Raw genomic sequence first — 12,692 nt, forward strand, 5'->3', positions numbered from 1 at the left:
AAATTAGTAGAGCTAATCAATGAATATAGTAAATTTGTAGGGTATAAAATTAACACACAAAAATCCCTTGCATTCCTATATACTAAGAAAAAGCAGAGTGAGAAATTTAGGAAGCAATTCCATTCACCATTGCGATGAAAAGAATAAAATACTTATGAATAAATCTACCTAAAGAAACAAAAGAGCTATATATAGAAAACTATAAAACACTGATGAAAGAAATCAAAGATGACACAAATAGATGGAGAAATATACCATGTCATTAGATCAGAAGAATCAATTTAGTGAAAATGAGTATACTACCCAAAGCAATAGATAGATTCAATGCAATCCCTATCACGCTACCAATAGTATTTTTCAGAGAACTAGAATATATAATTTCACAATTTGTATGGAAATACAAAAAATCTCGAATAGCCAAAGTAATCTTGAGAAAGAAGAATGGAACCAGAGGAATCAACCTACCTGACTTCAGATTCTACTACAAAGCTAAAGTCAGTAAGACAGTATGGTACTGGCACAAAGACAGAGATATAGATCAGTGGAACAAAATAGAAAGCCCGGAGGTAAATCCATGCATCTATAGATGTGTTATCTTTGACAAAGGAGCCAAAAATATACAATGGGAAAAAAAAAAAAAAACAACAATCTTTTTAACAAGTGTTGCTGGGAAAACTGGTCAACCACCTGTACTAGAATGAAACTAGAACACTTTCTAATACCATACACAAAAATCAATGCAAAATGGATTAAAGATCTAAAGGTAAGATGAGAAACTGTAGAACTCCTATAAGAAACCTTAGGCAAAACCCTCTCTGACATAAATTACAGCAGGATCCTCTATGATCCACCTCTCAGAGTAATGGAAATAAAAGCAAAAGTAAATGGGACCAAATTAAACTCAAAAGCTTTTGCACAATGAAGGAAACTCTAAGCAAGATGAAAAGATAGCCTTTCAGAATGGGAGAAAATAATAGCAAATGAAGAAACTGACAAAGAGTTAATCTCAAAAATATACAAGAAGTTCACGCAGTTCAATTCCTGAAAAATAAACAACCCAATCAAAAAATGTACCAAAGAACTAAATAGACATTTCCCCAAAAACATACAAATGGCTAACAAACACATGAAAAGATGCGTAACATCACTCATTATCAGAGAAATGCAAATCAAAACCACAATGAGGTACCATCTCATGCCAGTAAGAATGGCTGCTATCAAAAAGTCTACCAAAAATAAATGCTGGAGAGAGTGCAGAGAAAAGGGAACCCTCTAGCACTGTTGGTGGTAATGCAAACTAGTACAGCCACTATGGAGAACAGTATGGAGATTCCTTAAAAAACTGGAAATAGAACTGCCATATGACTCAGCAACCCCACTACTAGGCATACACACCAAGGAAACCAGAATTGAAAGAGACACATGAACCCCAATGTTCATCACAGCACTGTTTACAATAGCTAGGACATGGAAGCAACATAGATGTCCATCGGCAGACGAATGGATAAGAAAGCTGTGATACATATACAAAATGGAATATAACTCTGCTATTAAAAAGATAGGACTTTTAAAAAATAAGAAGCATATATAGATATAAGGAGAAAGTCCCTGTGCATGTGCTTGGAATGATACATGCTCAAAAAGACCAGAAAAAAATTTAAATTTTCACCTGAGCCTTATCCTCTGCACAGAGATTTCCTAAAACAATCTAAACTACATCCACCTCATTAGAACTGATTCAAAATTGAGAAGGGAATTCTAGATGACAGGTTGGCAGGATGCTAAGCTCCCCCCGCCTCAGGAACACATTACATTACAACTACATATAGAGAAACTCTTGCTAAAATCCATCTGGGCAAGAATCGACCAGCTGTTCTACAATGAAGGTTATAAAGAATAATCCATATGAAGTCTTCCAGGAAGGGGAAAGAAGCGATATGGTTGGGACCTATACTTCTCACCTGGGGCAAAGAAGAGGAAAGGGATATCACAGGCTGGGGAGTCCTCCTGGAGGAGCAAGGATTTGGAGCCACAGTCTAGGCACACCAGCCCGAGGGTTTAACAACAGGAAATAAACCCCCTTTCTGGCTTGAAAACCAGTGGAGAGTTACCTGAATGCTGCAAGTAACTGACACCCTGCTCTTGAAGAGCATGTGCCAGACCTGCTCACTCCCAGTCACAGCATGGTGGCAGCAGATTGAAAACTGCGGGATTCCATCCAGCTGGCAAGGATCACCTCAGCATCCTCTCTACTCAGCCCTAACTGAGCTTCTGCCCCAACCTCTCATGCTCCTGTGGTTACTGCCCACTAAAGGGAAGGATACCATTGCTAACAAAAGTGTGCACACTTGGAGGGATGGGAGGTGACTTGGACACTGAGGCTGCAACTGAGCCACTGTCAACTCATATGTTTATGCAGACACTCCAGGAGGAGTGAAGTTGGGTCCAGGGAAGAGAATACTATCACCAGAGTGCACATCCTTTTCCATATTGGGAGAGGGCAGGTTCAGTTCTGTGTTGTGGCACCAACCCCTCCACCATGACTCAGTCAATAATCAAGGCAGGCACATTGGGGAAAAAGTGGGGGAAAAGTCACTAACAAGTCACTACCCAAGGCAAGGACACTGGGGGAAATGTGGCAAAAAGTCACTAACAAGTCACTAACCACACTAGGAGAAAAAGTTGCTAACCAAGGCATGCACACTGAGGAAAAACCAGCTTAGAAATATGGACCCTATCTCTCAGTCCTTGGTCCTGTCTCAAATACTGATTGCCATCAAATGCAGGAGAAACCCAGTTTCTCAAGGTTCCTGTACCACCTCCTTAGGCTACAGCTCTGGACCTCATAGGAGAGTGATAGCCATTGAGAACTGGAGTAGCTTTTTCTCACCCCTGGCTCTGGCTCTTTTCCCACCAACTCCATCCATCCCACCAATGCAGTGGCTGCCATCACACCCCAGGAGAAGACAAAGTCCATGCTTACTTCAGAGCCAGTTCTCCCAGCAAAGCCATTGGACATTCACAGACTGCATAGGGACATTCCCTCACAAGAAACCACCTTCAAGCATGGGATAGGTAATTGTTTTGCCTAATGTCATGGAGACAGAGAAAATTAAGCAAAGTGAGATGTTAGAAGAATTTGTTTTAAACAAAAGAACAACAAAAACCTCAATAAAGACTGTAACAGAAAGGAGATAAATAATTTACCTGATAGAGTTCAAAGCAATAGTAAGGAGAATTCTAACTAAAGTGGGGAAAGGAATAGATGAGCACCATAAAAGTTTTAACAAGTAACTATAAAATATATTTAAAAATCATAACTGAAGTATATAATAACTGAAATGAAAAATACACTGGAGAATTAGCAGTAGATTAGTGATAAAGAATAACGCCTAAGTGGATATGAAAGAGAGAATAATGGAAATTGCCCAGTTAAAATAGCAAAAAAAATGCAAATAAAATTTTAAAATATGAGTAGTTTAAGGGAGCTCTGTGACAACATCAAATTTACTAATATTTGTATTCTAGTGGATGCAGCAGCAGAAAAGAGCAAGAAACTGGTGAAAAAAAAAGTAATGAAATTATGGCTAAATACTTAATGAACCTGAAGAAGGAAACCAACATGTAGGTTTGGGAAGTAGAGAGTCTCAAATAAGATGAACCCAAAGAGAACCAAACCAATCCATATCATATTTAAAATGGCAAAATTTAAGATCACAGTAGAATATTAAGGTAGTAATAGAAAAATAAGGAATTTCATATGAGGGAATCTACATAAACCTATTATAAGCTGATTATTCTAAAGCAACTTTGCAGGCCAGAGGAAGTAGCATAATATATTTGAAGTGCTGAAACTAAAAAAAACTACAACCTTAAGATACTCTTTGAAGCCAAGCTATCATTCAAAATTGAAGAAGAAATAAAGAGCATTTCCAAGAAGCAAAACCAAGAAGCATTCATCAGTACTAAACCAACCATATAAGAAATGTTAAAATGTCTTCTTTATTGAAAAAGAAAAGACTAAAAGAATATTAAGAAATATAGGAAGAGAAAATTTCACTGGTAAAGGCAAATATATGGTAAGGGCTATTGATCAACCACTTAAATAAGCTAGTGGAATGGTTAAAAATGAAAGTTGTGAGATCATGTTAAGATATCAAAGCAACCTAAGTGCCCATGCAAAACTGAGTGGATAAAAAAGATGTGGTATATGTACACAATGGAATGCTGTGCTGTGCTTATTTGCTCAGCCGTGTCTGACTCTTTGCAACCCATGGACTATAGCCCGCCAAGCTCCTCTCTTCATGGGGATTCTCATGGCAAGAATACCAGAGTGGATTGCCATGCCCTCCTCCAGGAGATCTTCCCAACCCAGGGATCAAACCAAGGTCTCCCACATTGCAGGTGGATTCTGTACCATCTGAGCCATCAGGGAAGCCCAAGAATACTGGAATGGGTAGACTATCCCTTCTCCAGTTAATCTTCCCAACCCAGAAATCGAACCAGGGTCTGCTTCATTACAGGCAGATTCTTTACCAGCTGAACTACAGAGAAATGTAAATCGAAATAATAGTGAGATTATCACCTCACACCTGTTAGAATGGCTATCATGTATAATAACACAAACAAAAATTGGCAAGGATGTGGAAAAAAGGAAACCTTAATACAATTCTGGGAATACAAAAGAGTGCAACCACTATGGAAAAAGTTACAGAGGTTCTTCAAAAAACTAAAAATAAAACTTCTGTATGATCCAACAGTGGGTATATATCTGAAGGAATCAAAAACAATAATGTGAAAAAATACATGAAACCAGTGTTCATAGCAGTATTATTTTAATAGCATAGATGTGGCAGCCACCTAAGTGTCCACCAACAGATGCATTTATACATACATACACATACACATTTAATGGCTGAGTAATACATATATTCAGTCAGTTCAGTTCACTCAGTCATGTCTGACTATGTGACCCCATGAACCCCAGGATGCCAGGCCTCACTGTTCATCACCAACTCCAGAGTCCACCCAAACCCATGTCCATTGAGTCAGTGATGCCATCCAGCCATCTCATCCTCTGTCGTCCCCTTTTCCTCCTGCCCTTAATCTTTCCCAGTATCAGGGTTTTTACCAATGAGCCAGCTCTTTGCATCAGGTGGCCAAAGTATTGGAGTTTCAGCTTCAACATCAGGCCTTCCAATAAACATGCAGGACTGATCTCCTTTAGAATGGACTAGTTGGAGCTCCTCAAAGTCCAAGGGACTCTCAAGAGTCTTCTCCAACACCACAGTTCAAAAGCATCAATTCTTCTCCACTCAGCTTTCTTTATTGTCCAACTCTCACATCGATACATGACCACTGGAAAAACCATAGCCTTAACTAGATGGACCTTTGTTGGCTAAGTAATGTCTCTGCTTTTGAATATGCTATCTAGGTTTGTCATAACTTTCCTTCCAAGGAGTAAGCATCTTTTAATTTCATGGTTGCAATCACCATCTGCAGTGATTTTGGAGCCCAGAAAAAAATACAGTCTGACACTGTTTCCCCCATCTATTAGCCTGAAGTAATGGGACCAGATGCCATGATCTCCATTTTCTGAATGTTGAGCTTTAAACCAACTTTTTCACTCTCCTCTTTCACTTTCATCAAGAGGCTTTTTAGTTCCTCTTCACTTTCTGCCATAAGGGTGGTGTCATCTGCATATCTGAGGTTATTGATATTTCTCCTGGCAATCTTGATTCCATCTTGGGCTTCCTCCAGCCCATTATTTCTCATGATGTACTCTACATATAAGTTAAATAAGTAGGGTGACAATATACAGCCTTGACGTACTCCTTTTCCTATTTGGAATCAGTCTGTTGTTTCATGTCCAGTTCTAATTGTTGCTTCCTGACCTGCATACAGACTTCTCAGGAGGCAGGTCAGATGGTCTGGTGTGCCCATCTCTTTCAGAATTTTCCACAGTTTATTGTGATCCACACAGTCAAAGGCTTTGGCATAGTCAATAAAGCAGAAGTAGATGTTTTTCTGGAACTCTCTTGCTTTTTCCATGATCCAGCAGATGTTGGCAATTTGATCTCTGGTTCCTCTGCCTTTTCTAAAACCAGCTTGAACATCTGCAAGTTCATGGTTCATGTATTGCTGAAGCCTGGCTTGGGGAATTTTGAGCTTTACTTTACTAGCGTGTGAGATGAGTGCAACTGGGCGGTAGTTTGAGCATTCTTTGGCATTGCCTTTCTTTGGGATTGGAATAAAAACTGACCTTTCCAGTCCTGTGGCCACTGCTGAGTTTTCCAAATTTGCTAGCATATTGAGTGCAGCATTTTCACAGCATCATCTTTCAGGATTTGAAATAGCTCAACTGGAATTCCATCACCTCCACTAGCTTTGTTTGTAGTGATGCTTCCAAAGGCCCACTTGACTTCACATTGTAGGATTTCTGGCTCTAGGTGAGTGATCACACAATCGTGATTATCTGGGTCATGAAGATCTTTGTTGTACTGTTCTTCTGTCTATTCTTGCCACCTCTTCCTAATATCTTCTGCTTCTGTTAGGTCCATACCATTTCTGTCCTTTATCCAGCCCATCTTTGCATGAAATATTCCCTTGGTATCTCTAATTTTCTTGAAGTGATCTCTAGTCTTTCCTATTCTATTGTTTTCCTCTATTTCTTTGCATTGATCGCTGAGGTGGGCTTTCTTATCTCTCCTTACTATTCTTTGGAACTCTGCATTCAAATGGGTGTATCTTTCCTTTTCCCCTTTGCTTTTTGCTTCCCTTCTTTTCACAGCTATTTGTAAGGCCTCCTCAGACAGCCATTTTGCTTTTTTGCATTTCTTTTTCTTGGGATGGTCTTGATCCCTATCTCCTGTACAATGTCATGAACCTCCGTCCATAGTTCATCAGGCACTCTATCAGATCTAGTCCCTTAAATCTATTTCTCACTTCCACTGTATAGTCATAAGGGATTTGATTTAGGTCATACCTGAATGGTCTAGTGGTTTTCTCCACTTTCTTCCATTTCAGTCTGAATTTGTCAATAGGGAGTTCATGATCTGAGCCACCATCAGCTCCTGGTCTTGTTTTTGCTGACTGTATAGAGCTTCTCCATCTTTGGCTGCAAAGAATATAATCAATCTGATTTCGTTGTTGACCATATGGTGATGTCCATGTGTAGAGTCTTCTCTTGTGTTGTTGGAAGAGGGTGTTTGCTATGACCAGTGCATTCTCTTGGCAGAACTCTATTAGCCTTTGCCCTGCTTCATTCTGTACTCCAAGGCCAAATTTGCCTGTTACTCCAGGTGTTTCTTGACTTCCTACTTTTGCATTCCAGTCCCCTATAATGAAAAGGACATCTTCTTTGGGTGTTAATATATATATTAGTCATGAAAAAATGAAATTCTGCTGTTTGCAATTATGTAGTTGACCACAGAGAATAGTATGTTCAGTGAAATAATGCAAAGATCAGTGCTATATGTTATGTTATATGTTATGTTATATGTGAAATATTTTAAAAATGAAAGAAAAGTGAATATTACAGAATAGAAACATTTTTACAGATATAGAGACCAAACTCGGAGAAGGCAATGGCACCCCACTCAAGTACTCTTGCCTGGAAAATCCCATGGACAGAGGAGCCTGGTAGGCTGCAGTCCGTAGAGTCGCTGAGGGTCGGACATGACTGAGCGACTTCACTTTCTCTTTTCACTTTCATGCATTAGAGAAGGAAATGGCAACCCACTCCAGTGCTCTTGCCTGGAAAATCCTGGGGATGGGGGAGCCTGGTGGGCTGCCGTCTATGGGGTCGCACAGAGTTGGACACGGCTGAAGTGACTTAGCAGCAACAGTAGCAGAGACTAAACTAGTGGTTACCAGTGAGGAAAGGGAAGGGGTGAAGGGAAATATAGGAGTAGGGGATTAAAAGATACAGAACAGTGTGCATAAAATATATAAACAACAAAGGCATATTATATAGATGGAGAATATAGTCAGTATTTTCATAAAAATTTAAATGAAGTATAATCTATAAAAATATTGAATCACTATGTTTTACACCTGAAACTAACATGATATTATAAATCAACTACACTTGAAGAGAAAGCTCTTTCTTTGACTTCTGTTAACTTGATTGTAATGTGCCTTGTGGTGGATTTCTTTTGGATCATCTTATTTAGGATGTTATGTTTTAGTTTCCTAGTTCTGGATGTCCAGTTGCTTGCATAGACTTGAGGATTTTTTCAGCCAGATTTTATTTGATAAACCTTTTAGATCATCACTTACATTTTCTCCTGTGGTGATCCATGGAATGCCTATGTGGCTCATGTGATACTAACACTTCCTATAAATCTTAGACTTTTGACACAACTTTTCATTCTTTTTTCTTTTTGCTCCACTTACTAAATTATTTCAGATGTCCTTTTTCCAAACTCTATAATTCTTTCTTACATTTGTTTATAGTCTGCTATTTTGACCTTCTAGTGAAATTTTCAGTTCAATTATTGCGTTTTGGCTTCATGATTTCTGTTTGGTACTCTTCAACGAATAAAATTGCCACTTTTTTCACCTACTGTTCTTCAACTACCTTGAACATCTTTATGATAGTTAAAGAAATTCTCAGTCAGGTAAATCATGTATCTCCATTTCATGTATCTCCAATTCAGGGCCAATTTTAGGATCACTTTCTTGGAAACAGACTTTTTTTTTAAAATGTAATCGCACTTTTCTTCATTTTTCCTTGTCTTTCTGCACTCATGTCTGCATATAGACAAAATAGCAAACTATTTTAATTCTCATGACCTGGCCTTGTAAAGGAGCTGACCCTCTCAATAAACTTGGCTAGAAAAAGCAGACCTCTCAATCTTGTGATAGTATAACCACTTTGTTTTTAGCAGCTCCAGGCCTCTGGAGAATGTCAGGATCCTGTAGACCCTTAACACAGGAGATTAGTCAATTCCTCAGGCAGCTCCCAGATCAGTAGGGTCATTGGTTGAACAGTGTACCTTTTCCTTTACCAGGGAGAAACTATAGGAAAAATATTTTCTGTTACTAGCTATGTTAAGTTAATGTGGGGTAGGTGGCTATAGTGAATTTTAGCCCAAATTGGTATCTCTCTTCTCTCTCACCTCAGGCAGATAAACTATGCCATATCCTATATTCCTTCAGCTTTCTCACACAGGCTATACAGAGGCAAGTCTTCTGAATGGCCTTTAGAAAAGTTGGGGCTTTGGATGTATTGTGCATCTTTCTCTCTCCAGGGAGAACCTGGGAACTGGGGAATTTTGTCCCAGTCACATCGTTCTGGATCACCATACATATATGGCAAGATGTACCTTGCATTTTCTTAACAGTTTCAACATGATTGGTATCATGCTGGAACTGTGTGCAGCATCCTTTTAACTAAGTTTTGGATTTGTTCTAGAGGGAATCTGAACATAATTTGTTTTGAGTCAGTGTGTTCATGCAGGGAAGGAGATTCTAGGGCTTGCTCTTCTGCCATCTTGATGATGCGAAATGGTCATTAATTTTGGCTGTTCCTTGGAGGATGAGCAATCCCTATAGCAAAGGAAAAGCTTGAGTAAAATATTGAATCTATAAGGAACTAAAGACAGATCGTATATACAATCCCCTTAGTTCCCTATTACACATAGAAACTGTTCCCTGGGGAATAGATGGAACAAGCTGCTGCCATATCTATATCTGAGTACGTTATATCATTACACTCACATTAAATCCTCTGTGACTTCCTATGTGGCCAAAGTGATACTAATAACAACCATTTATTTTTTTTCTGCTGCTGGATAGGACTGAAATCATAATCAAAATTATGATCTCTAATTCTGAAAGAATTCTAGGGCATATAAAAAATTAATTACAGATGGTGGCTTCTTAAAATCAGTGAACCAAATCCTCAGAACCTAAACTTGCCCTTCCAGGACTATGGGGTAAAAACAAGAAGAAAGACCTGGGGCATTCTGCCTTTAAGAGAGTGAGTTTCTGAATCCATTTATATTCATGTTTTCCTTGTTCGAGAGGGAGACTGAGAACCTAAGATATGACAGTCCATTTCTTATTTGTGCAGTCCTGAGATTCAGTGAATCTTGCAGAGAAATCTGTTTGAGGGGAGAGCAGAGAATGTTCAGAATCATTTACAGACACAAGAGATGCAGTTTCTTAGTAAGTTTCTTCTCCATGGGTGGAACACTCTTTCTTCTACTTTTATAAATTTTGCTCTGTGGTATATGGAAGGACTGAGGCTGAAGCTGAAACTCCAATACTATGGCCATCTGATGTGAAGAACTGACTCACTGAAAAAGATACTGATGCTGGGAAAGATTGAAGGTGGAGAAGGTGACGACAGAGGATGAGATGGTTGGATGGCATCACCGACTTGATGGACATGAGTTTGAGTAGGTTCTGGGAGTTGGTGATAGACAGGGAGGCTTGGTGTGCTGCAGTCCATGGGGTCGCAAAGAGTCAGACATGACTGAGCAACTGAATTGATATGGAGTAACTTAAGCTGTCCTAGACTTTAGTTCCTCTAGCCTTGTTTGTTTGTTTTTTAAATAATCTGGAAGCAATATTCTTGGGTCCTACCCTGTATAGTCTTATGTGCGCTAGAGGCAAAAACCAGGCTTTGGGGGTTGCTGCCAAAAGAAGAGGAGAGGTGAGGAGAGAGTCCAAGTGAATGAAATAATGGTGAGATGAGAGAAGGGAAACTCTGTCCTCGTTCACACTTGTTTTCCTTTGTTGTTCAGTTGCTCAGTCGTTTCCGACTCTCTGCAACCCTATGGACTGTAGCCCGCCAGACTCCTCTGTCCATAGGATTCTCCAGGCAAGAATACTGGAGTGGGTTACCATTTCCTTCTCCAGGGGATCTTCCTGACCCACGGATCAAACCTACCTCTGCTGTGTCTCCTGCATTGCAGATCGATTCTTTACCCCGAGCCACCATTATTCTTTTGGATAAAAGGCTAAATTTTGGTGCTTTACAAAGCATCAAACACTTTGTAAAATGCTTGCTTTACAAACTCTTTGGTTTGTAAAGCATTTATATAGGAAACTTATGTCACTGAGTTCCATGGTAATGGTAAGTAAATTCTATGGGTCCAGCTTGGGCTATTCAGTCATTCCCAGTGCATACATCACTTTATGTGAGGAGATGTGGAAAATACTCTTTTTCCTCTATGTAACGCTTCTCCCCTGTTTTCACAGATCCCCTTAGAGAAGAATGGCTCCAGGGAATGACTCTATCACAACTCAGTTCATTTTAGTGGGATTAACAGACCAATCAGTTCTTCAGCTCCCCCTGTTTTTCCTGTTTCTAGTCATGTATACGGTCACTGTGATGGGAAATTTGAGCTTGATCATCCTAATTGGACTGAGTTCACATCTGCACACCCCTATGTACTTTTTCCTCTTTAATTTGTCCTTCATAGATCTCTGTTATTCTACTGTTTTCACACTTAAAATGCTGATTAACATCATATCAAAGAAGAAGATTATCTCCTACATGGGGTGTATGACTCAGCTTTACTTCTTCACTTTTTTTGGTATTTCTGAATGCTATGTGTTGACATCAATGGCCTATGACCGCTATGTGGCCATCTGTAACCCACTATTGTATAAAATTGCCATGTCCCCTAAAGTGTGTTCCAGCTTTATGCTTGGTTCCTACTTGATGGCATTTTTGGATGCCATGATCCTTATTGGTGGCATGCTGAGACTGAACTTCTGTGATGCAAACACCATCAACCATTATTTGTGTGATACCTACCCTCTGCTCCAGCTCTCCTGCACAAGTACCTACATCCTTGAGCTGGAAGTTATCATTGTGTCAGGCATCAACATCATTCTGCCCAGTCTCACCATCTTTGTCTCTTATGGCCTCATCCTCTCCAACATCCTTCACATCAGCTCCACAGAGGGCAGGTCTAAAGCCTTCAGGACCTGCAGTTCCCACATCATTGCTGTTTCTCTATTCTTTGGATCAAGTGCATTTGTGTATCTCAAACCATCTTCTATGCCCATGAATAAGGGAAAAGTCTTATCTGTCTTTTACACCAATGTGATTCCCATGATGAATCCCTTAATTTATAGCTTAAGGAACAAAGATGTTAAACTTGCTCTGAGAAAAGTCCTGAGGATGGTGAAGTTTTGATCAGAAACATTATCTGTCTGTGCATATAGTTTTAGGAGAAGGAGATTCTGTGTGTTCATTTAAATATTTATAGTTAGAATTTATTTCTCTCTTTTTTAAATAACAAAATTTAAATAATATTTGAGCCTTTCCCCAATAATTTATCTCTGGTTTTTCTGTCTGTTGATTCTTTTTCCCTAATCATTTGCATGGTATCACCTGCAGTTTTCCTTCTTGCTAGTAATTTTAAATTAAAAATGTAGTATCTCTGTTATTTTTATTGTCATTTCATATTTTCAGTTTTTACTGAAAAGGAAAATGGTCCCCAAGTGATCAAATTTGAGACACCTCTGATATAATGACAGACCAGTGATGAAAATCAGCTAGATAAGACTAAAGTAACCTTGTTTCACTGGGGTTGTGCTTATTTGCCACTTCCTGTTAGAAACATGCATCAGATATTCTGTTTCTACTCCCATTTTTCCATCCTCTGACCTGGAAGACTATGTCTCCTTTAAATGTTAGAGATTGAAGTTTCCATAAAGGCTTTATCTGT

General features: G+C 39.2%; 1 protein-coding gene across 1 annotated transcript; it reads left to right on the top strand.

Moving 5' to 3' along the window:
• The first annotated feature begins 11,227 nt into the window (after window positions 1-11,227).
• LOC129653777 (olfactory receptor 8B3-like) lies at window positions 11,228-12,157 on the top strand. The gene has a single exon (XM_055583466.1). The coding sequence runs from the start codon at window positions 11,228-11,230 to the stop codon at window positions 12,155-12,157; it is 930 nt and encodes a 309-aa protein (XP_055439441.1).
• Window positions 12,158-12,692: the final 535 nt, after the last annotated feature.

This window comes from Bubalus kerabau, chromosome 5 (assembly GCF_029407905.1).
Source record: "Bubalus kerabau isolate K-KA32 ecotype Philippines breed swamp buffalo chromosome 5, PCC_UOA_SB_1v2, whole genome shotgun sequence".
Classification (NCBI taxonomy): domain Eukaryota; kingdom Metazoa; phylum Chordata; class Mammalia; order Artiodactyla; family Bovidae; genus Bubalus; species Bubalus kerabau.